A 25,033-nucleotide genomic window follows, 5' to 3' on the forward strand; every position below is an offset into this window, starting at 1 on the left:
GAGTATGTAAACACTGGGTTGAATAGTTTGAATATGACAGAATGAATGTACTCTACCTAGGAAAAGGAAACAAACTTGTAAAATAGCCAAGACAACAAGAAGACAACTCCCACACAGAATGATATCAAACACACTAATCTAACCGGAAATCTCTTAAGCAATCTGATTATCAAGAGTAACAAACAATCTAGGAAGTCATTTCAAAAGCAATCTAGCAAGTGATCTACCAAATGATGTAAACCTTTGTATGCTTGACTCTTCCCCTTTGAAAAGACAGCAATGAACACCCAAACTCTTCACGACAAGTGGCGGTTCTAGACACATTTTTATGGGGGGGCCAAGGGGGCCCCAAGGTGGGCCCAGTGTTTAATCAGAGTGGTACATTAAAAAACAGAAACAAATGATATTAAAACATTACTTAATTTTGCTTTACATTAAAATCATACAAAAGCAAGTCATTTCAAACGCAATCTAAAATATAAAGGTATTCAACCTGACTTCTCCGAGGGCCATACAGAGATCAGACTGTTTGTATTTTCAATAGTGTGTTATAACTTATTACTGAGTCTTCCATCCTGAAATGACTGGCAATTGAAATATACATTATACTGTAATAAAACAAATCCAGAGTTTAAGTTCGGGTATTGTATTGTATAGGAACCTAAAATGACTATCTATACTAAGGGTACATCAACTATAAGTATTGGATAGATTCCCCCGCTCCCCCCTGGTGCTTCTGTGTGGGAGACCTTCCCAGCTCAGGCAGCAGTCTGCCCAGCTCAGGCAGTAGTCTGCCTAGCTCACAAACCAGAATCAGGGAGCCCACTCCGTCAAGGTGAATACTCCCACACTGTCGCGGCTCAGGCCAAGACCCAAATGCAGACAGCAGAGGCAGGTATAATGGGTAACAGTATTTTATTAATCTAAAATTGGCAGGCTGAATTGGGCACTTGGCAGGCAGGGTTTGGTACACGGGTAATCTAGATACACATACCAGGAACACTGAGAAGAACAATAAACCGGCTGGGATGACTCGGGAAATACACAAGACAAACTAGCAACCAGAACGAGGAGAGAGAGAGGTTAAATACACAAAGAAACAACCAGAACAAGGAGAGAGAAAGAGAGGTTAAATACACAAGGAAACAATCAGATCATAGGGAGCACCTGGAGTGGGGGGGAGGGGACAGGTAGCACAGGTGAAAAGAATTATGGTGTGATTGACACAATGACATTATAGGTTATCATGTACGTGCTCATAAAATGAGCAATAAAACCTAATCGCACAAATGTCACCACTCCGATTATTATTTATAGCCCACTACGCCCCTGTTCTACAGAAAAGCTGATCTCCATTCCAACGTGTCTTTCTTTCCTCATTCTCCCATCACCAGTCACACACCTGTGCATACCCAAAGAGACACAGTAAGTCAGGGGTGTCGAACTCCGGTCCTCGAGGGCCGCTGTCCTGCATGTTTTAGATGTTTCCCTGATCCAGCTCACCTGATTCGAATGAATGGTCGTTATAACAACCCTTTTAATTGAATCAGGTGTGTTGGAGCAGGGAAACATCTAAAACATGCAGGACAGCGGCCCTCGAGGACCGGAGTTCGACACCCCTGCAGTAAGTGATCTCAATACCTTGATATGTTTATCTAACTTTTTTATTTACTGCGGCAAAAAAGGCTGCAATGTCCCTTCCTCGTTTCATGATGACTACTAAAAGAAAAACGTGTTAAAAAAAGAAAAGAAAAAACGTTTATTATTATTCAGTCAGCTCAGGGGGGCCACAGGGGGGGCCAGGGACATTGTTACAGGGGCACTGGCCCCCGTGTAGAACCGCCGCTGCTATAAACACGCGATGACCTTACAACAACAATACTTTTGTTCTATTGTGCGGCCAAGGGTACTTACTTCCTTTCTCTCTCCTGTTCCAATTCGGCCTGCAAGCGAGCTAGATCATATTTGATCAAGTCTGTCTTTCTCCCATCGTAGGCCACAAAGTTGTACTAATTAGCCTACATTAAAAGTTTGTTCCTCTGGTATCCCATGGAAACTTCTGGTATCCGACTTGCTGTAAGAAGAGGCGACGCAATGGCCCAGTTCATTTTACTTACATTGGAACTCATTTTCTAAAAAAATCGACATAAATGTGGGTCATAGGTTTTTTTATGTAAAGTTATCCGATAGCAATAGTTGAGATGTGTGTGTGCGTTGCACACAAGTCTAAATGATGCATTATGAATGAATACACTACCGGTTTGACCTTTTTATTTTAACCAAGGGGCAAAAAATAGATCAACAGAAATATCATTATGTGTATTCACTAATGTACACATAGCCTAATCCTTTATTTACTTCATGGTATTTTGGGGGTTATCTTTGCAATATTAACAAATGGCATGAATAACACTAATTTACTTGAGTGGTTTAAATGTTAATAGTGCAAATAATTAGGGCTGGGAAATACTTAGATAAAATACACTGTGAATCACTTACAATATCAAAATATATCAATTTTGAGATGCAAGATGTCAACAGTTAATCAATCAGATATATGTAGTCTATAATATTAATTATATATATAATGCACATGGCCAAACAGATAATTATAATAATAATTAAAAAAACACCTAAAGTATAACCCTCTCTCTGCTCATTTTGCAAACACGTGACCACAGCAAAAAAATATACCCTACACCTCTTACTTCGCTTTCTCCCCATACTCCTTCTCTCGCTTCTCGGCCGGTTCTCCGGTTGTCGGGTTGTGGTCTTTGACCGCAGCCTTGGCGGTGGTCTTCCCGGTGCCCTTCAATACGCCCTTTATTACCAGGTTGTCCATGTTGAAGGCCGTCACGCCCACGTTGACCACAGACTGAACAGCCGTGTCTGTGGCTTGCCCGGTTTCCTCGCCATACCTTCACCACCAATGACAGCGGCCCGGGTTAGAAAATATAGTACGTCAACAAGAAAGCTATTACTAAGGACATGTTGGGGAGCCAGTTACAATATCTGTAGGCTACTAGAAAGTGCTAAATATCAAATATAGGACGAGCTAAAGGTAAGGCAATAGGTCAGTGGCTAATTTGTTGTTATTGACCACAGCAGAATGTTACAGGTCAAAAAAAACAAGAGAGGTAAGGTATTTGAATTCATGTCCGTTTTATTCTACACAAGTTAGATGAGAGTCACCACCTCACAGAATAACCAGCCGGACCACCACTCATTCCACACAGGCATTTAGCTGTCCACAACACAGATGACTCAGCGAAGACCCCAACAGACCAGACATGAAGCTGTCCCCAAAGCCCAAGCCACTTCATCATTTGCATATGCAGCCTCAACAAATGAAAAAGTAGGTATAATCAAATCGTTTTGGTCATAAGTCCAACCCTGTAGCTTTTTATTCGAGAAGCCCAATTCCTCCATATTGCTTTCGGATCCGTGCGATCACCTCGATAAACACAAAGTCAAAAGGCTTGGTGTTGTTCTGAAATCGCCTCTGAGTTAGTCAGAGAAGAAGCAGGAGTGTTCAGCCACTAGGGGTCCGTTCAAATCTGTTTTGAACTCCCCTTCAGTTATATATTTCTGGGGTTTAACAGATTCTCTAGCCCCCTATATCTGAAAAAGAGGTGTGAAGTTATATTATTTCCCCAAAGTTGAAAACAAGTCCAGCCTGGGTGACTGTCTATCTCTGCATCCAATCCTGATCCATACAGTAGCTCCATAAGCCAATCACATTACTATTGAAACAGAGATATACTGACACCCAGGACGACTGGAATCGAACGCAAGGCTTGACAAAACAGAAAAGGACTGAGAGTGTAGCCCTCAGAAAAGGAGGAAACCGTGGATGACCGCGTCATTGGAGGAGAGGGAGAAGAGGAGGACTTACTTATACTTCACTGTCGTGACCGTCTCAGACCGCACGCTTTTGCCCACGGTCTTCGCCCCAGTTTCCAAACCGGTCCATATAGCCGAGAGACCTGGTAAAAATAAGGTTCAAATAACCAGATGAGCATCTCACCAACCTGGAGTACACAGGGTTGACTTCCGAAACTGTTCTAAAGAAGATTTAAGCTGTCCTTCAGGACATAGGGGGTGTGTCTAATCGTACATTAGCAGCCAAACATAAGGCTACGATAGAGGCGACGCACCCTGCATACTGCTTGCTGCTACAATCATGGCACCATCCAGGTTTGAGCGTCCATCTTGGGTCTTCTTCATGGACTCTGGGATGAGCTTGGCGCCGTGTTTCTTCACGTGGGGGGCTAGCTTGTCCCCCACACATCCGGCTACCACGCACACTCCGTTTACTGCCAGTGCACGCACACACACACACACACACAGCGTGTCAAAAAAACACAATCAGAAAAGGATATAATCAAACACATGAATGAATGTCATGAGCAAAAAACGCACGCGTACGGGAGATACACATGGTGACATGCCAGTAATCATAACAACCACCGCCCCAAGCCCCCGATGTTTACCCAGGAACTGGCTGACGCGCACAGCGCCCCCGGTGGCCTGTTTGGCCACGTGCAGGCCCCTGGTCACGCGGGGGTTAACCTCCGCAGGCGTGTTCTCCGGGGTGATGTGCTCGCGCAGCTTGGACGCTCCCTTGTGGATGGCCTTGCCAGTGGCCTCAGCCCCTTTCAGAAAGCCTTTACTCAGCCAAGAGGTGCCTATGGGAGGGGATGAGAATGTTTTGTAAGTGAGGTACGTACACACGATGTATGTGTACGCATATCAATAAGTATATTTGTATCTGTCAGAGAAGACTAGAGACTGTGTGGGATCCGGTGCCTTCCCACAAACCTTCGGTCTCACAGACACACACCTGCCAGGATGCTTTGGGACATCTTCTCGCTCCATTCAGGGACAGGCGGCTTCTCCTCCTCCCCCATCGCACCCCCAGTTGCCATGGGGACTCCTGACCTGTCCCCGGGCGGACCAATGGGGACTTTCTCACTCAGGTTCATGACCTCTGAACTCGACCCCTCCTCCAGAGCCTATCAAACGGGATGAGGTGACACGGTCCATATTACTGTTTGTTTTTGTATCTTAACATGGCTGGAAGGGGGGGGGGGGGGTGCTTCATTAGAACATGCTGTTAGTGTTTCCTCAAGCTGTGGTTTTATACCGGTGACGAATGCACCAGTAAGGCTGCCAAGAGACTTTCCACCCAGACCTGAGTTAGTGTGACCCCCATCAAGTATCTGAGTACGTTAAACACCTACTTGATTCGCGTGAATGTGACGGAATGGATGTACTCCATTCTTGTCGGACAAGGAAACAAACTTCTAAAATAGCCAAGACAACAAAAAGACAACTCCCACACAGAATGATATCAAACACAATAATCTAACCGGAAATCTCTTAACCAATCTGATTATCAATAGTAACAAACAATATAGGAAGTCATTTCAAAAGCAATCTAGCAAGTGATCTACCAAATTATGTAAACCTTTGTATCCTTGACTCTTCCTCTTTGAAAAAACAGCAATGAACACCCAAAGTCTTCACGACCAGTGGCGGTTCTAGACAAATTTTAATGGGGGGGCCAAGGGGGGCCCAAGGGGGGCCCAGTGTTTAATCAGAGTGGCACACATTAAAAAACGGAAACAAATGATATTTAAACATTACTTAATTTTGCTTTACATTAAAATCATACAAACGGCTCTGGCTCTCCCTCTTCCAGCTCCTCAGCTCTCTCAATACCTTGATATGTTTCTCTAACTTTTTTATTTAATGGGGCAAAAAAGGCTGCAATGTCCCTTCCTCGTTTCATGATGACTACTAGAAAAAGAAAATGTGTAAAACATTTTTGGGGGGGAATTTATTCAGTCAGGGGGGCCACAGGGTGGGCCAGGAATTTGTTTACAGGGGCACAGGCCCCTGTAGGCCCCCGTGTAGAACCGCCCCTGTTCACGACAGACCCCTTCTTGACCCCTTCTTGACCCCCATGTCGCCTTTATCAACTCCCATGTTCGCTAACACCAGCATATTCAGAGTAAACCAACCTGGATCCTGAGGTCTGTGAGCTGGGCCAGAATGTCCTGGAACATGTCTCTGTCTGCCTCAGGCATCTCTGAGGACAGCACTATGCCCACGTAGGACCCCTGGGGGCCAGCCATGGTGTCTGGGAACATGAAGATGCCAGAGTTGGCCAGTAGCACTGGGGTCTCCAAGGTTACAGGGTAGAGCCAGTCACACACCTGCGTTTACACAAAGAGACACACACTAAGTGATTCAGCGGTTTCCACACAGAGAATGGAGCTTGCAACTCACACAAACGACTATTTCTTTTTAGGCGTGCTCAAGCACACCTAATTTTAATCTCAGCATCCCTAAAAACATATTCATTTAAATTAAATTAAAACTATTGAATTATTATGAATTATTATCATCTTAAATAGGTTTTAGCGCTCTAACAAGAGTTTGCAAACGTGTCTGTTAGTGACAGATAACAAACAATTAAAGGTTCAAAGGGCTTTAAACAGGTGTAATGATTAAAGAGATGTTTGACGCCAAAAGGGTAGAGGAGAGTTCAATGACATTGAGCCTCATTCACCAAAGGTTTTTAAGAACAATTTGTTCTCAAGCCCCACGTATGCAGTTGTCAGGGAGTACTCCCAAGCAGTAGTCTGCCCAGCACACAAACCAGAAGCAAAGAGCCCACTTCCTCAAGGTGAATACTCCCACACAGTGACATTATAGCCTATCATTTACGTGCCGTTCATAGACTCGAAACTGATCCGCAAATAGAAACTGATCTCACGAACGTCACCAATCCGATTTATTTTTATTGTCCATGTCACCCCCATGAATCTCCATTCCAACGTGTCCTTCTTTCCTCATTCTTCCATAACATATTCAGTAGTTCCTTCAGAGCGTTTTGGTTTAAAAGCAGATGCTGCAGTCACAGGTGCTCACATGCGGTAGGCACCATGTCTGTCTCTACCATCCTGCTGCCTCTGTTGCTGCTGCTCTCTGGATCCTCAGCCTCCCACTTCCACGGAGGGACCATGACCTTTAACCCCAAAGGAGTCAACGCAGACGGATCCTACACGGTAAGACCACAAAGTGGAAACAGCCATCTGACTATAGTGTGGATGTCTGATTTCTTCTAAATTACACAGAAAAGGATAAATGTTTTTGAGTGGAAGATACTGGTAGCTGCTTGGCATTTATTTTATGCGCAGTCAGGGATTTCCCTGCCTATTTTTTACATTTTTACATTTAGTCATTTTTAGCAGACACTCTTATCCAGAGTGACTTACAGTAAGTACAGGGACATTCTCCCCGAGGCAAGTAGGGTGAAGTGCCTTGCCCAAGGACACAACGTCATGTGCACCGGCCGGGAATCAAACTGGCAACCTTCAGATTACTAGCCCGATGCTCTACCCGCTCAGCCATCTGACTCCCTATTTGAACTCTATTTGATATAGATGTAAGATTACAAATCTTGGATAAGAGCGTCGGCTAAATGACTAAATGTAATGTAAATCAAGCCCATTATGTAGTTAGCATTGAGCCTGCTACTGTTGTGAAAGTATGTTGTATTTGTCATATGTTATAAAACATGACTCAAGTGATTCAATGATTGTAGGTGGACATTCGCTTCAAGTTGGCCCTTCAAGCGACATGTTCCACTACAGCCTGGGCTAACCTTTGGACATGTACGAGTGGAAATTGTGGCAGTATTAGCAGCAATGCTCTGTATAACCTGGACAGTAGCAGTGGAGACTGGTGCCAGTGGGAAGAAGTCATGATTAGAAATGTTGACACCAACCTACCTTTTATACTTCAGTAAGTGTTGAAAAAACCATGGAAAAACTTTGCACAAGCATATGTTTGTTAATGTTTATAGTATTTTCCCAGTTAAGTCCCATGCCTGTGCAACTATAACATACTTTACATTCATGTTGATAGACTGTCTGGTGGTAACTGGATCACCACCTATGTTGGGGGTATATCATGGAGACTAAGAACTACGGTGGATCTGGGAGTGAGGTCTGACACAGGGACAGCCAACAGATCCCCACAGACCACAGTCATACCTCTTCTGCTGTAAGTTGTATTTATCTGATTAGATTAATCTGTGTGAGCCCAATAACTAAATACGAGGGTTTACTCAAAAAATAACTATCCCTCTCTCCCTCTCTCCCTCTCTCCCTCTCCCTCTCCCTCTCTCTCTCTCTCTCTCTCTCTCTCTCTCTCTCATTCTCTCGTTCTCTCTCTCTCTCTCTCTCTCTCTCTCTCTCTCTCTCGTTCTCTCTCTCTCTCTCTCTCTCTCTCATTCTCTCGTTCTCTCTCTCTCCCCTCAAGAGTTCCAGTGAATTGTCCCAGGGATTTTCAGTTTTTGGCCCATGATCCAGATGGAGACCCGGTTCAGTGCAGATTTGCTCTATCTGGGAACCAGGAGTGTGCTACTTGTTCACTACCAAGCTTTTTTACACTGAAAGTAAGGACCCAAGGAGGACACACCCAGACATTCGAGAAGAATGATCATATTTCAAGTGTAAATCTCCCATATTAAACATTTAAACTAAATCTTAATCAACGTTATTTTTGTACCCTTCAGTCACCATGTACGCTATCTTACTTGAACACTTCCATCTCGGCTGAAAACACGTACGCGGTGCAGATTATGATGGAGGACTTCCCCACTGCGTCTATAACCCTGACCTACAAGGATGGCTCGCAGTCTAACCGGAGTTCCTCCAGCCCTCTCAGCAAGTTGCCCGTACATTTTGCAGTCAGAGGTAGATATTATCTCCCCTATGTAGGCTACATGTTTGTCTTTAACAGGCTGGGGGATAGGGATGGATTTGAGAAAATTAGAAAAATATCCAACCATCGAGTTTGTGGGTGGGTTGTTCCATTTATCAAAGTGTACAACTATGAAGCATGTGAAAGACAGAAGTACATCTCAGTATTCATGGCTGCCTTGTGCTCCAGTTGGGGCTGCAGTGCCCTCCTGTGCAGAGGGGGAATATCTCCCCAGGTTCCTGTCCCCGACGCCGGCCTACGGAACCCACTTCTACGTTGCTGTCAACAACACACTGGAGATCTCAGTCAGGGCAGAGGCCAATCTTTCCAAGTGAGGAAAATACACTGTAACTCATGTATTCACCACTAAGAGGCAGCGTGTACTTTACATCAATCAGTCTGCCTGTCTAGAAATAATCCTACATATCCTTAGTCTAGAATAATACTTATGGGAATGTGTTGTTGTGGTTTTTTAAGCGTTTCCGAGCTTCTGGTCAGTGGTCCGCACGATTTTATAAAGACCACGACTGCACCTGGACAGTTCACAATAAGATGGACACCAACAGAAGACGACAGACAGGACCATCCTATCTGCTTCGTTTCCCAGGCGCAGGAAGTCGGGTCAGTCTCCATTTTGCTAATTCAAGTGATTCTCTATCAGTTCAGTTGTTTTATAATCCGTGATCTATCATTTTAAGTACCAAATTTGAAATAATCTACCATCTGACAAATTTGTTAAATTATTTTACAGCCTCAAATATCACTCTGAGCTGCGTTGTGTGATTGTCACCGTTGGAAACCTATATACCACACCTAACCCCGAAGCTACGACACACATTTTAACTACAAACACTTCTTTTCCTGATGCCACAACTACCACACCGACATTCACAACTACCACACCAACAAATATTACAACCACACCAACAAACACAACTGCCAAACCAGACCCTGAAACTACGACACACATTTTCACAACAAACACAACTACTATACCTGACGCCACAACTACCACACCAACATTCACAACTACCACACCAACAAATACTACTACCACACCAACAAATACTACTATCACACCAGATCCCGAAACTACAACACACATTTTCACAACAAACACAACTATTATACCTGATGCCACAACTACCACATCAACATTCACAACTACCACACCAACATTCACAACTACCACACCAACAAATACTACTACCACACCAACAAATACTATTACCACACCAGACCCCGAAACTACAACACGCATTTTCACAACAAACACAACTATTATACCTGATGCCACAACTACCACACCAACATTCACAACTACCACACCAACAAATACTACTACCACACCAACAAACACAACTACCACACCAACAAATACTACTACCACACCAACAAACACAACTACCACACCAACAAATACTACTACCACACCAACAAATACTACTACCACACCAACAAACCCAACTACCACACCAGACCCCGAAACTACGACACACATTTTCACAACAAACACAACTATTATACCTGATGCAACAACTACCACATTAACATTCACAATTACCACACCAACAACTACAATTACCACACCAACAAACACAGCTACCACACCAACACATACGACTACTTTGATTATTTGTATTACTTGTATTATTGTTTTCATTGATTTTATGTAAAGCACCTTGAACTGCAATTCTTGTAAGAAATGTGCTATAAAATCTTATTTATTACTACCACACCAACAAAACTACTACTTTTATTACTTTTTTGTTACTTGTATTATTGTTTTTATTGATTTTATGTAAAGCACCTTGAACAGCAATTCTTGTATGAAATGTGCTATATAAATAAAGTCTTATTATTATTATTACCACACCAACAAAGACTACTACCACACCAACATTCACAACTACCACACCAACAAATACTACTACCACACCAACATTCACACCTACCAGTGTTTCCCACACATAGACTTATTTGTGGCGGTGCGCCACAGAATCAACACCGGCCGCCACACATTGCGTTTCGTAAAATATTTTTTTTTTATCGCTATTTAGGTTAAAACACGCAGCGTATTCGTTCAGCTGCATTTCCTTTCCCCTGCTCTCCCTCCGTCTCTCTGTCACTCATGCGTCTTTCTCACATATGCACGCAGTCAACAGTCAACAATGCATACATATGCCGTTCTAGTAAGACCGACAGCTATATCAGCGAGCCTTCAGCATTAGTGCCGTAGCTAAAAGTCGAGGAAAGTTGAGGCTACTTTTCGCTAGGTAGCTTACTCACATTTACATTTAGTCATTTAGCAGACGCTCTTATCCAGAGCGACTTACAGTACTCGAAGTTTCCCCTTCGTTCTTTTAGTGAGAAGTCTCAAGAGCTAGCTACTTACCCGGCGTCATGGAGCCGACCAGTTAAATAGTTGTTTAGCACTAGCGTTGCTACATCATTCATAATGCAGAAATTATATGTTAGTTGTTAATTTTGTGAAGGTGTGAATCATTTTGGATTAATATTTAATGTAACAAATTACAACCCCCCACCCCTCCCGGCCACAATTAGATTTCTAATCTGTGGGAAACACTGCCTACCATACCAACAAATACTACTACCACACCAGACCCCGAAAGTACAACAGCCATGGTGTCTGGGAACATAAAGATGCCAGAGTTGGCCAGTAGCACTGGGGTCTCCAGGGAAGAGCCAGTCACACACCTGCATTTACACAAAGAGACACACACTGGAAGTGATTGAGCGGTGTCCACCAAGAGACTGGAGATTGCAACTCACACACTCAACAGCTATCTATGGCAAAGGGGTCAAACCAGAACACAACACATTTAACAAAGAAAATTGTAAAACACTACCCTCCGACCCCCCGACCCCCCCCCCCCCCCCCCCCTCCCGCCACCATTTTTATGAGACATTCTCAATGTCTGTGCTTGTATTTCAACAGTCAGCCAGTATGTGTGTGTGATGCTGTGTTCCAGGCAGCAGCCACCAGAGAGGTATTTGGCCTGACCTCTCCCAGGGCCACCCAGAGATTGAGCCTCTGGCCGTGGACACAACGGAACCGCAGTGTCATCTGTTACTGAGGCATTTGTCCTACTGGGGCAGAGGGCAGGCTGAAAGCACCCCACACACTACCGTATTCACAGTGATAAACTGTGTACAAGGCCGACACACACTCAGACTGAGGAGCAGAATCACATTTACATTTAGTCATTTAGCAGACGCTCTTATCCAAAGCGACTTACAGTAGATACAGGGACATTCCCTCGAGGCAAGTAGGGTGAGGTGCCTTGCCCAGGGACACAACGTCATTTTTGCACGGCCAAGAATCAAACCGGCAACCTTCCAATTTATAGCCCGATACCCTAACTGCTGAGCCACCTGTCTTCCAGTGAAGTCACGGGTTGGGTTCAAGTTGCTCCAGACAGCAGCAGTCACTTGAGTTTTGGCAACAGGCCCTTTGCATTGCCAAGAATTTCAAGCTGTGGTTGAGCAACAAACCAAAATGTGGACAGACTGGTTTTAAAAAGCTCAGCAGGAATCCATCTTTGGGTGTTCTCTATTGCAACTGTATTGTATAGTCAATTAACAACCCCGACACTCGATTTAGTAGACTCTAGATACCAATTGTGCTTCAATTTCCAATCCTCAGCCCTCTTAAACTGTACATGTCTCAACTTTTACGGATCAGCCCACCAGGAGCTCCAGAATGGAGAATGCTGATCTATGTGCAGCCCAGATTCCCCGCTTAATTATTTGTAATTATTTCCACGAGGGCCATGGTCATCTGATTCAAGCTGCGTGGAGGCCACTGTGGTCTCTCTGGACCCCTGCTTTCCACCCAGCTCTCACTCAGTACTGACTGAACGCTGATGCTAAGATAAGCACATCGCGTAGCTTCATCTGTAACCTATCATGATCTGTCTATCCATCTCTATCATATCTGAAACAAAACAAGATAAGACGGAGAGAAATCATGTCGCTTGTTAGAGTTGACTTGTCGTTAGAGACGGTAGTGTGTCCAGTGTGTGTCTATATCCTACCACTAAACATGTCACATGACCCTCAGATGTTGCTTACGTGTAGGAAGGTTGAAGGCGCTTTGCCGGACGCGTCGTTGCTCCCGCCGCCGAAAGTGATGATGCGTAGATAACCAGGGTGAGAGGGGGAGCTGACCTGTCCTTCGGCGCTCACGAAAAACATCTGCACCCCTCTAGGGAGAAACAGCAGCTCATCTCCATCTCCCGTTGCCGTTTCAGCCGCAAACCCCCGGGGCTGGCCCCCCAGGCGCCCTGCTACAGGGCTGTAGGCCAGGCTGTGGTGCCCATCCGTGGGCTGGGGTGTATAGGCTGGGGGCTGCTCTCCTGGGGCTCCCAGGGCCGGTACTGGGAAGATGGGCAGAGATGGGCCTGTGGTCCCTGAAGCTCCAGCAGAGGGAGATGGTGTGGGTGGGTGCGGGGTCTGGGTGGAGGTGACGGGCACGGTAGGGTAGAGGCGGAGGAGGGGGTTGGAGGTAGGCTGAACGTTGGGCCCCAGGGTGGGATAGAGATTCTGCTTGGGAAGATCCAACGCCAGTTCACTTGGCCCCTCCGTGGTCATGGACTCTGCAGTCTCCAGGTCATCGAGTCTGGTGGAGATGTTCCTCAGAGTCAGCCTCATCTTCAGCTGTAGCTGTCTGGCCGTGTCCCAAGGGGCTCCGTTGTGCCTGTCCCCCCCAGTAGGCACCTCCAGGCCCTGGGTGAGGTGCTCCCTGCCCCTCCGGTAGAGCTCCAGGGCCTCAGGTCTCCTCCCGGCCTCGTCGGCAGCCAGCCCTCGGGTTAGGCACGCCAGCGCACGGTTATGCTGGTCCTTGATCAACAACAGCTCCGCTGGCTCAGCCAACGCCATTCTCTGGAACTATAGAAAACGGACAAGAGGGCTAATCTGAGGAGAATTTATGTGAGAGAGGGGTACAAAAATATGCACTTATATTAAGCGCTTATAATCCACCATACGTAACAGAAACTACAGGAGTAATGGGTGATTTAAAAGGTGTACGCACTGGAATCTCGCATGACAAATCTCATAGCTACGCATCTGTGTTTTCAACTCGTATCAGGTTTTACCTGAGAGACAACTGCTATGGTTAATGTGTTCGTTGATGGACTGGATGTTTGTCGATAAGTTATGATACGCACCTTAATATATGCCTAACTTGAAAGTTCCGGAAAAGTACACCATACGGGAACAAGCCAACGATTAAAAAAAAGTCCGTTTAAGCCTGTATTTCTGTTAACGCGGAGCTGTCATTAACATTCTGACGCGGAGTCCGCCAAACACAGGCTGTCGGTCTTGTGATGAATCAAACAACTTGTAGATCCACCCCATGAGTAGAGTATCCCATGTCATACTACAGTTCTTCCAATAGATGTCCCACTATAACGATAAATACAATAATGACTTGATGTTCGTCTGGGTGGGAAGCCTTGAAATGAAATTGAAACGTGCCTTAGCGAACGCCTGGTTGACATGGCCTTTGTCAATAAAAAAATAAACAGGTTAGCTCTGTGAACACGTATTTGAAAATCATTAAGAGGCAAAAAAAAATATGGTAACTTGTCATTTTAATCTCATGATGCAACATACAAGACGCAGACTGAAGTCCATGATTCTGGGGAGGTTTCACACAAGATACAGTAAAAGATTTGAACGTTTGACGAATGGCTTTTACAGACTTGGGGCAAATCCTGATCTCAGACTAGAACCAACAATACAACACCTCAAGCAGTCAAGTTTAAAGTTCACAAGAAACTTTATAATTTTTATTGTTACCTTGATAGCTAACTATAATAAAAATGGCTTATTTACACCGGTTAAAAAATTCAATTTAAAAAAGTAATTTTACAAAATCACATATCTACAAAACAGGTAAGCGCTGTGTCGTGCTGCAGGCCACAGAAGGTTCCAGTTGCCTCAGTGGAAAGGTAGAGAAGGGGGAGGAGTCATGGCCGACACATTTCCATACCTGTGAAAAGGATACAAGATAAGCTGAAGCAGGAGTATAGCAAAAACAGCCATGAAGACAAGTCAGTGCCCTTCAACCCACCTTGAGCTCTTGTACTTCTCCCTGATGGCCTGTTGGGGGCGACTCTCCGCACCGAGGTAGAGCTTGTGCAGGTCCTTCAGACAACGGGCAATCTCCGACAGGGTGTAACCAGTGAAGGCACCCAAGGCATCAGGCTAAGGAAGCAAAGCACAGGATTAGTCATTTTGATTGGTCGAATGTCCCAACTGAATTACCCAACCGACAAGGGTTGTATTCAAACCATTACAGAACGAAGCCACGGGATCGATCAGGACAGCTCACCCAGAATGTTCTGTTTACTGTGTAGTTGGCCAGACAGTAGGCTGCCGCTGCCACCATAGACGGCACGTACTGCAGGAAAGGGTCTACTTCCAGCAGACTCAACTCTGACACATACTGGAAGATGAAACCACAATACAACCCTGAGTGGTACGCACACCTAGAAACCTAAGTCGATGACATTCCTACAGTATCAAGTGTTCCTTGGAATATGGAAAGAGTGCCAACCCAGATCAGTGGTAGATAACGTTGCTCATGTTTAGACTGACAGGTTGGGACCTACTTGGGCGAGGTTCTGTGTCTGGGAGCAGACAGACTGCACAGTCATGTACTGGAGCAGGAAGTGATGCGTTGTGGGCACGGTCATGTCAAACGCCAGCACTTTCAGGACGAGGTGCTCCATGCGAAGCACCTGTTTCTTGGTGTACGTGTCGTCCGTAATGTACACAAATTCGTCCACCTCCGGGGGGTAGATCTCCTCGTACTTCCTGAAGAAGAAACGGCAATGGATGGCATTCGATTTGGAACGACGGGGGCCGTTTGTCAAACCGCTCTGACAAAAAAAAAAAAAAACGTCAAAGCAAAAAAAAAAAAAAAAAAAAAAAAAAAAAAAAAAAAAAAAAAAAAAAAACTTACGCTGCGAGCATTATGGCAGCCGTGCCCAACAACTGCAGTTTGCCCCGAAGCACTGACATGCAGGACAGGAAACGGTCAATGTAGTTGACGGCCAGGAAGAAGGTCTCGTTGCACAGCTTGTACTCCAGACACACCTCCACCAGCCAGTCCATCAGGATGACACGCATGCAGTTAGTGATGTCTGGCTGCTTTCGCATGTAGCCATGTTTGGGGTGGCATTTCATCTGTAAATGACAAACCGGGGTGGGACTTGTAAACGCATTAGAGTAAGGGACAGACAAAATGTCTGCTGCAAGGTCAGGGGGGGGGGGGATGGTTTGAGTGTAAAGTCATTTAACTGAATGCCATTAGACCTAGATGGCAGCTGTTAAAGCAGTAACGCACCTCACTCTCTCGCAAATGCCGGTGGATGTCTTCCGCGTACTCAGACAGGCCCAGCATATCCTCTGATGTCATTGGTTCATCAGGTAGGGATTGCATTGAGGTGTCCATACATGTGCCTGAAAAGAAGGTACACCTCCATTCATTGATAGGCTGGCATGCATGATGCATGAATCATTATTGCTAACCCCAATGCATCTCACCTGAGCTCAGGTCGAGGAAGAGCCGGAAATCTTTATGTTGCAAGGCTGCCCTATCCTCATTCACCAACTGAGGTGAAACCACGACTTCAGTACAGGCAGGGAGGACAACCTCACATGGGTCATCCAGAAAGACATCAAAGCTGGAGCTGGATGTACAGCCCGGAAACGTCGTCTGAGAGTTCTCCGAGATGGACCCGAGTTTAGAGGGCTGACCTCCGGCTAAACGGCTGTGCTGTTCGTTTTCACTCAGTAGGCCGAGGACCGTTCTTTGTTTTGCCCTCTGCATACGGGTTGGATCCATTCTGCTTGAGCCAGCAGCAACATTTTCTTGGCTACTGCGGCTAGCGAACGCGCCGGCTGTGTTAAAGCTCATCTTCAGACAAGCTACGACCTATTTAGTGTGTAAAAAGTCGGTGCAAACAAACAGCTTGATAAGTACACAAAACAAGTCGCCGTATGTTAGAAGCGCAGGGTAATTGCTGCCATGACTACCAGGTGACAGTGGCACAGTCAACACTCCCAAACTTGCTTGCCAATTCTGAGAAACGAAACATTTAGCTTAAAACCCGTATAAAATAGTCAATCATAAGATTTGTATAGAGGTATACATTTAACACAACTGGATAGTTAGCAGTAGTGGCTCTGAACAGTAAGGTGGCCATTTCGTCCGGCAATTTAAACGATACTAGCTAGCAGGCTAAAACTTTTTTACAAACCTTTTGTTATTATACGGAGCACGTGTAGAAAATTCCTTAAGAAGTTTGACCGCGTAAACTCGCTGGCTAGCTTCACATTGAACTGTGAAAGGTCTCAAAGTTTATGTATTGTTCATTCCAAAGAGCGCACCAATCAGCTGTTGCACTGTCAACTCAGCTGTTGCAGATTCCGAAAATTGTAGAAGTTGCCGCTGCCCTGGTGGGTGTCCAATCACGGCCGACAATGACACCGGGGATGACGTCTTCATAGCAACAGGCCGACGCGCAGTGCATGTCAGTGTGTAAGCATGGATCACTTCGGATTAATCAAAGTGTGTGCATGCATGCGTGTGTGCTTGCGTGCGAGAGAGAAAAAGAAAGAGAAAGAGGGTAGCAATCCGGCAGAGCTGGTTTATGCAGGAGACTTCGAGAACTTAACGCTGTCAGTCAGCAGTCAAATCACGTCGTTGACACTGCTACTTTACAGCCAGAGCGGTTTAATTAGACCACAAACTCACCCGCACTCGGACAATGCGACGCAGGATGTGCATCGCCTTTCTTTGTTAACTCCACCACCTCGGACTACCTGTGGTTATGTCTCTCTCTGTTTCTCTGTCTTAATGGGGGGATGTGTATCGAGCCGGTGCGATCAGACTGTATTTTCGTAGTATGTGTTATAACTTAGAGTCTTCCTCCCGGAATGACTGGCAATTGAATTATACTGCAATGTATTCCCAGTATTATAAATAAATTGTGGTTTATTTGGTAGCATTTCGTAGTGTGATCGATTTTACTATATGCATACTGTACAAAGAAAGAGGTGCACCATTGGATAGGTCTGCCCTTCCCATCTCGTGCTTCTGCGTGTGAGGCTTTCCCAGCCCTGGCAGTTGTCTGCCATATTCAATATTACCTTGAGAGCATTTTTGTTTGGCTATCATTTACGTGCCCTTCATATGAGAGATAGAAACTTTTTGCATGAATGTCACCATTCAGATCCTTTGTTTCGCCCATGTCGCCCATAGTTAAGTCTGCCCCCGCTGCACAGAAAGGTGTATCTCCTTTCCAACGTGTCTTTCCTCATTCTTCCATCACGCGTTCAGCATTTCCTTCAGAGCATTTTTCTTTAAAAGCCAAGGCCGCAGTCACAGGTGCTCACATGCGGTAGGCACCATGTCTGTCTCTACCATCCTGCTGCCGCTGTTACTGCTGGTTTCTGGATCCTCAGCCACCCACTTCCACGGAGGGACCATGACCTTTAACCCCAAAGGAGTCAACGCAGACGGATTCTACACGGTAAGACCACAAAGTGGAAACAGAGTTCTGAGTTCTGACAGGGAGGTGTGGATATCTGCCTTCTGCAATGTTCAGAGACAAGGACTCGTGTTTTTGAATGGAAGATACTGGTAACCGGTCGTGGTAACTGGTCGGTATTTATTACATGCACAGTCTGAGATATTAGATTAGATTCAGATTAGATTAGAGTCATATGTCGTATTATTCATATGTTGTAAATTATTCAACTTTTTCAGTTTGTTGTCTATCGCCCTCTAACTGTTTGAAAGCCAAACTACAATGGTCACTGTGTGTTTCGAGTTCGACCATCTTAGAAACTACAGGATAGAATTGTGAGTTAGACTTCACATCTGCTGAATGATTGTAGGTGGACATTCGCTTCAAGTTGGCCCTTCACACGACGTGTTCCACTACAGCCTGGGCTAACCTCTGGACATGTACGAGTGGAAATTGTGGCAATATTAGCAGCACTGCTCTGTATAACCTGGACAGTAGCAGTGGAGACTGGTGCCAGTGGGAAGAAGTCATGATTAGAAATGTTGACACCAACCTACCTTTTATACTTGAGTAAGTGTTGAAAAAACCATGGAAACACTTTGCCCAAGCATATGTTTGTAAATGTTTATAGTATTTTCCCAGTTAAGTCCCATGCCTGTGCAACTGTAACATACTTTACATTCATGTTGATAGACTGTCTGGTGGTAACTGGATCAACACCTATGTTGGAGATATATCATGGAGACTAAGAACTACGGTGGATCTGGGAGTGAGGTCTGACACAGGGACAGCCAACAGATCCCCACAGACCACAGTCATACCTCTTCTGCTGTGAGTTGCATTCATCATTTTACTAATCTGTGTGAGCCCATGATCTAAATACGAGGGTTTAATCCCAAAATAACTCTCTCTCTCTCTCTCTCTCTCTCTCTCTCTCTCTCTCGTTCTCTCTCTCTCTCTCTCTCTCTCTCTCTCTCATTCTCTCGTTCTCTCTCTCTCTCCCCTCAAGAGTTCCAGTGAATTGTCCCAGGGATTTTCAGTTTTTGGCCCATGATCCAGATGGAGACCTGGTTCAGTGCAGATTTTCTCTATCTGGGAACCAGGAGTGTGCTACTTGTTCACTACCAAGCTTTTTTACACTGAAAGTAAGGGCCCAAGGAGGACACACCCAGACAGTTGAATAATTATCAAACTTCAAATGCAATCTCCCATATGAAACAGTGTGTTCCAGCAAAATAATATTTAAAGGTCCCATGACATGAACATTTCACTTAAGGAGGTTATTTAACATTAGTGAGTTCCCCTAGCCTACCTTTGCCTTTTGATAGGTGTAAACCAAGCCCTGGGTATTCTTCTCAGCCACGTCGCGAGGAAAGCTCATTGTGGGACTGCTAGTAGTGTCTGTAATTATGAATCAAGGCTGAATTTCAAGAAAAATACTTCTGATTCAGTATTAGGGGACCACTAAGGCCAATATAAAAGCACACAAAAGCAGCATGTCATGGGACCTTTAAGTACAGTCATATCAACTTTAATCCAACAGTTAATCAACGTTATTTTTTGTACCCTTCAGTCACCATGCACGCTATCTTACTTGAACACTTCCATCTCGGCTGAAAACACGTACGCGGTGCAGCTTATGATGGAGGACTTCCCCACTGCGTCTATAACCCTGACCTACAAGGATGGCTCGCAGTCCAACCGCACTTCCTTGTTAAGCCCTCTCAGCAAGTTGCCCGTACAGTTTGCAGTCAGAGGTAGATATTATCTACAGTGATTAGGCTACATGTTTGTCTATGACACGCTGGGGGATGGGGGGAGGGGGGGCGTTTCCAACGGTCGAGTGTGTAGATGGGTTGGTAAATTTATCAAAGTATACAACAATGAAGCATGTGAAGGACAGAAGTACATCTCAGTATTCATGGCTGCCTTGTGCTCCAGTTGGGGCTGCAGTGCCCTCCTGTGCAGAGGGGGAATATCTCCCCAGGTTCCTGTCCCCGACGCCGGCCTACGGAACCCACTTCTACGTTGCTGTCAACAACACACTGCAGATCTCAGTCAGGGCAGAGGTCAATTTTTCTAGGTGAGGAAAATACACTGTAACTCATGTATTCACCACTAAGAGGCAGCGTGTACTTTAGATCAATCAGTCTGCCTGTCTAGGAATGATCCTACATATCTCAAGTGTAGAATAATACTTATGGGAATGTGTTGTCGTGGTTTTTTAAGTGTTTCCGAGCTTCTGGTCAGTGGTCCGCACGATTTTATAAAAACCACAACTGCACCTGGACAGTTCAAAATAAGATGGACACCAACAGCAGACAACAGACAGGACCATCCTATCTGCTTCGTCTCCCAGGCACTAAGTAATTCCGGGTCAGTCTCAATTTTCTGTATCAGTTCAGTTGTTTTATAATCCATGATCTAATTTTTTTTAAACCAAATTAGAAAAAATCTACCATCGAACAAATTTGTTGATTAAATATGATTTTTACAGCGCAAAATATCACTCTGAGCTCCGTTGTGTGATCGTCACTGTTGGAAACCTATATACCACACTAGGACCTGAAACTACAACAGAGATTTTCTCAACTGCCACAAAAACACCCACAACTACCGCAGAAACACCCACAATTACCACACAAGCACCCACAACTATCACACAAGCACCCACAACTACCACTGAAACACCTACAACTACCACAGAAACACCCACAACTACCGCAGAAACACCCACAACTACCACGTCAAGGCCCACAACTACCACATCAATGCCCACAACTACCTCTGAAACACCCACAACTACCACTGAAAAACCCACAACTACAACTACAAAACCCACACCTACCACAGAAACACCCACAACAATTGAAACACCCACAACTACCACTGAAAAACCCACAACTACCACAGAAACATCCACAACTACCACACAAGCACCCACAACTATCACACAAGCACCCACATCTACCACTGAAACACCCACAACTACCACATCAACGCCCACAACTACCACACCAACGCCCACAACTACCACACCAACACTCACAACTACCACAGAAACACCCACAACTACCACTGAAAAACCCACAACTACGACTAAAAAACCCACAACTACCACACAGAAACCCACAACTACCACACAAACTCCCACAACTACCACAGAAACACCCACAACTACCACACAAGCACCCACAACTACCACACAGAAACCCAAAACTACCACAGAAACACCCACAACTACCACACAAGAACCCACAACTACCACACAAACTCCTACAACTACCACAGAAACGCCTACAACTACAACTGAAACACCCACAACTACCACACAAGAACGCACAACTACCACACCAACACCCACAACTACCACAGAAGCACCCACAACTACCACTTCAAGGCCCACAACTGCCACATCAACGCCCACAACTACCACACAAGCACCCACAACTACCACACAAGCACCCACAACTACCACTGAAAAACCCACAACTACCACACAAGAACCCACAACCACCACACAAACTCCCACATCAACGCCCACAACTACCATACAAGTACCCACAACTACCACAGAAACACCCACAACTACCACACAAGCACCCACAACTACCACTGAAAAACCCACAACTACAACTAAAATACCCACAACTACCACACAAGAACCCACAACTACCACACTAACTCCCACAATTACCACAGAAACATCCACAACTACCACTGAAAAACCCACAACTACAACTAAAATACCCACAACTACCACACAAGAACCCACAACTACCACACTAACTCCCACAATTACCACAGAAACATCCACAACTACCACTGAAAAACCAACAACTACCACCCAAACTCCCACAACTACCGCAGAAACACCCACAACTACCACGTCAAGGCCCACAACTACCACATCAATGCCCACAACTACCTCTGAAACACCCACAACTACCACTGAAAAACCCACAACTACAACTACAAAACCCACAACTACAACTACAAAACCCACACCTACCACAGAAACACCCACAACAATTGAAACACCCACAACTACCACTGAAAAACCCACAACTACCACAGAAACATCCACAACTACCACACAAGCACCCACAACTATCACACAAGCACCCACATCTACCACTGAAACACCCACAACTACCACATCAACGCCCACAACTACCACACCAACACTCACAACTACCACAGAAACACCCACAACTACCACTGAAAAACCCACAACTACGACTAAAAAACCCACAACTACCACACAGAAACCCACAACTACCACACAAACTCCCACAACTACCACAGAAACACCCACAACTACCACACAAGCACCCACAACTACCACACAGAAACCCAAAACTACCACAGAAACACCCACAACTACCACTGAAAAACCCACAACTACCACACAAGAACCCACAACTACCACACAAACTCCTACAACTACCACAGAAACGCCTACAACTACAACTGAAACACCCACAACTACCACACAAGAACGCACAACTACCACACCAACACCCACAACTACCACAGAAGCACCCACAACTACCACTTCAAGGCCCACAACTGCCACATCAACGCCCACAACTACCACACAAGCACCCACAACTACCACACAAGCACCCACAACTACCACTGAAAAACCCACAACTACCACACAAGAACCCACAACCACCACACAAACTCCCACATCAACGCCCACAACTACCATACAAGTACCCACAACTACCACAGAAACACCCACAACTACCACACAAGCACCCACAACTACCACTGAAAAACCCACAACTACAACTAAAATACCCACAACTACCACACAAGAACCCACAACTACCACACTAACTCCCACAATTACCACAGAAACATCCACAACTACCACTGAAAAACCCACAACTACAACTAAAATACCCACAACTACCACACAAGAACCCACAACTACCACACTAACTCCCACAATTACCACAGAAACATCCACAACTACCACTGAAAAACCAACAACTACCACCCAAACTCCCACAACTACCGCAGAAACACCCACAACTACCACGTCAAGGCCCACAACTACCACATCAATGCCCACAACTACCTCTGAAACACCCACAACTACCACTGAAAAACCCACAACTACAACTACAAAACCCACAACTACAACTACAAAACCCACACCTACCACAGAAACACCCACAACAATTGAAACACCCACAACTACCACTGAAAAACCCACAACTACCACAGAAACATCCACAACTACCACACAAGCACCCACAACTATCACACAAGCACCCACATCTACCACTGAAACACCCACAACTACCACATCAACGCCCACAACTACCACACCAACACTCACAACTACCACAGAAACACCCACAACTACCACTGAAAAACCCACAACTACGACTAAAAAACCCACAACTACCACACAGAAACCCACAACTACCACACAAACTCCCACAACTACCACAGAAACACCCACAACTACCACACAAGCACCCACAACTACCACACAGAAACCCAAAACTACCACAGAAACACCCACAACTACCACTGAAAAACCCACAACTACCACACAAGAACCCACAACTACCACACAAACTCCTACAACTACCACAGAAACGCCTACAACTACAACTGAAACACCCACAACTACCACACAAGAACGCACAACTACCACACCAACACCCACAACTACCACAGAAGCACCCACAACTACCACTTCAAGGCCCACAACTGCCACATCAACGCCCACAACTACCACACAAGCACCCACAACTACCACACAAGCACCCACAACTACCACTGAAAAACCCACAACTACCACACAAGAACCCACAACCACCACACAAACTCCCACATCAACGCCCACAACTACCATACAAGTACCCACAACTACCACAGAAACACCCACAACTACCACACAAGCACCCACAACTACCACTGAAAAACCCACAACTACAACTAAAATACCCACAACTACCACACAAGAACCCACAACTACCACACTAACTCCCACAATTACCACAGAAACATCCACAACTACCACTGAAAAACCCACAACTACAACTAAAATACCCACAACTACCACACAAGAACCCACAACTACCACACTAACTCCCACAATTACCACAGAAACATCCACAACTACCACTGAAAAACCCACAACTACCACACTAACTCTCACAACTACAGCATCAACACTCACAATTACCACCGAAAAACCCACAATTACCACATCAACAATCACAACTACCACATCAACGCCCACAACTACCACACCAACACTCATAACTACCACAGAAAGACCCACAACTACCACTGAAAAACCCACAACTACCACACAAGAACCCACAACTACCACACAAACTCCTACAACTACCACACAAGCACCCACAACTACCACTGAAACACCCACAACTACCACTGAAAAACCCACAACTACCACGGAAACACCCACAACTACCACAGAAACACCCACAACTACCACACAAATACCCGCAACTACCAAACTGACACCCACAACTACCACACCAAAACTTACAACTACCACACCAACATCTACAACTACCACAGAAACACCCACAACTACCACACCAACAAATACAACTACCACCACAACACCAATACCTACCACACCCGCAACCACCACTCTGCCACCCACAACTGCATCATCTCCAAACATCTCA

At 45.3% G+C, this 25,033-nt stretch overlaps 4 protein-coding genes and 1 long non-coding RNA gene across 10 annotated transcripts; 3 read left to right on the top strand and 2 right to left on the bottom strand.

Moving 5' to 3' along the window:
- Positions 1-1,783: 1,783 nt before the first annotated feature.
- Positions 1,784-14,154, bottom strand: sparta (spartin a). Of its 6 annotated transcripts, none has more exons than XM_047014200.1 (10): positions 13,971-14,154; positions 12,874-13,716; positions 6,027-6,221; positions 5,244-5,282; positions 4,844-5,015; positions 4,494-4,688; positions 4,158-4,316; positions 3,896-3,986; positions 2,709-2,918; positions 1,784-2,074 (listed from the first exon to the last, which is right to left on the bottom strand). In XM_047014200.1, exons 2-10 carry the CDS (start codon positions 13,678-13,680, stop codon positions 2,014-2,016), a joined length of 1,929 nt encoding a protein of 642 aa, XP_046870156.1. In that variant the 5' UTR covers positions 13,681-13,716; positions 13,971-14,154; the 3' UTR covers positions 1,784-2,013. The 6 variants fall into 6 exon arrangements, with proteins under 6 accessions (XP_046870156.1, XP_046870155.1, XP_046870157.1 ...); XM_047014199.1 differs by having other exon boundaries at positions 1,785-2,074; positions 12,874-13,689; positions 13,971-14,153; XM_047014202.1 differs by lacking the exon at positions 1,784-2,074 and adding an exon at positions 2,111-2,132 and having other exon boundaries at positions 12,874-13,689; positions 13,971-14,153.
- On the top strand, positions 6,526-9,490 carry LOC124462583. Its single transcript, XR_006955464.1, has 5 exons — positions 6,526-7,076; positions 7,616-7,815; positions 7,939-8,076; positions 8,335-8,771; positions 8,968-9,490. It is a non-coding gene; the product is annotated as an uncharacterized LOC124462583 (long non-coding RNA).
- Positions 14,155-14,316: 162 nt separating the features above from the next.
- ccna1 (cyclin A1) lies at positions 14,317-17,430 on the bottom strand. Its single transcript, XM_047014192.1, has 8 exons — positions 17,073-17,430; positions 16,357-16,747; positions 16,157-16,272; positions 15,773-15,996; positions 15,420-15,624; positions 15,140-15,253; positions 14,879-15,012; positions 14,317-14,797 (listed from the first exon to the last, which is right to left on the bottom strand). The coding sequence occupies exons 2-8, from the start codon at positions 16,727-16,729 to the stop codon at positions 14,746-14,748; spliced, it is 1,218 nt and encodes a 405-aa protein (XP_046870148.1). The 5' UTR covers positions 16,730-16,747; positions 17,073-17,430; the 3' UTR covers positions 14,317-14,745.
- A 699-nt stretch (positions 17,431-18,129) lies between these two features.
- LOC124462587 lies at positions 18,130-21,012 on the top strand. Its single transcript, XM_047014211.1, has 7 exons — positions 18,130-18,347; positions 18,715-18,914; positions 19,038-19,175; positions 19,354-19,489; positions 19,918-20,101; positions 20,286-20,720; positions 20,842-21,012. The coding sequence occupies exons 1-6, from the start codon at positions 18,225-18,227 to the stop codon at positions 20,429-20,431; spliced, it is 927 nt and encodes a 308-aa protein (XP_046870167.1). The 5' UTR covers positions 18,130-18,224; the 3' UTR covers positions 20,432-20,720; positions 20,842-21,012.
- On the top strand, positions 20,649-23,442 carry LOC124462567 (mucin-2-like). The gene is made up of 3 exons (XM_047014177.1): positions 20,649-20,710; positions 21,664-22,425; positions 23,379-23,442. Exons 1-3 carry the CDS (start codon positions 20,649-20,651, stop codon positions 23,440-23,442), a joined length of 888 nt encoding a protein of 295 aa, XP_046870133.1.
- Positions 23,443-25,033: the final 1,591 nt, after the last annotated feature.

This window comes from Hypomesus transpacificus, unplaced genomic scaffold (genome assembly GCF_021917145.1).
Source record: "Hypomesus transpacificus isolate Combined female unplaced genomic scaffold, fHypTra1 scaffold_226, whole genome shotgun sequence".
In the NCBI taxonomy this organism is placed as follows: Eukaryota; Metazoa; Chordata; class Actinopteri; order Osmeriformes; family Osmeridae; genus Hypomesus; species Hypomesus transpacificus.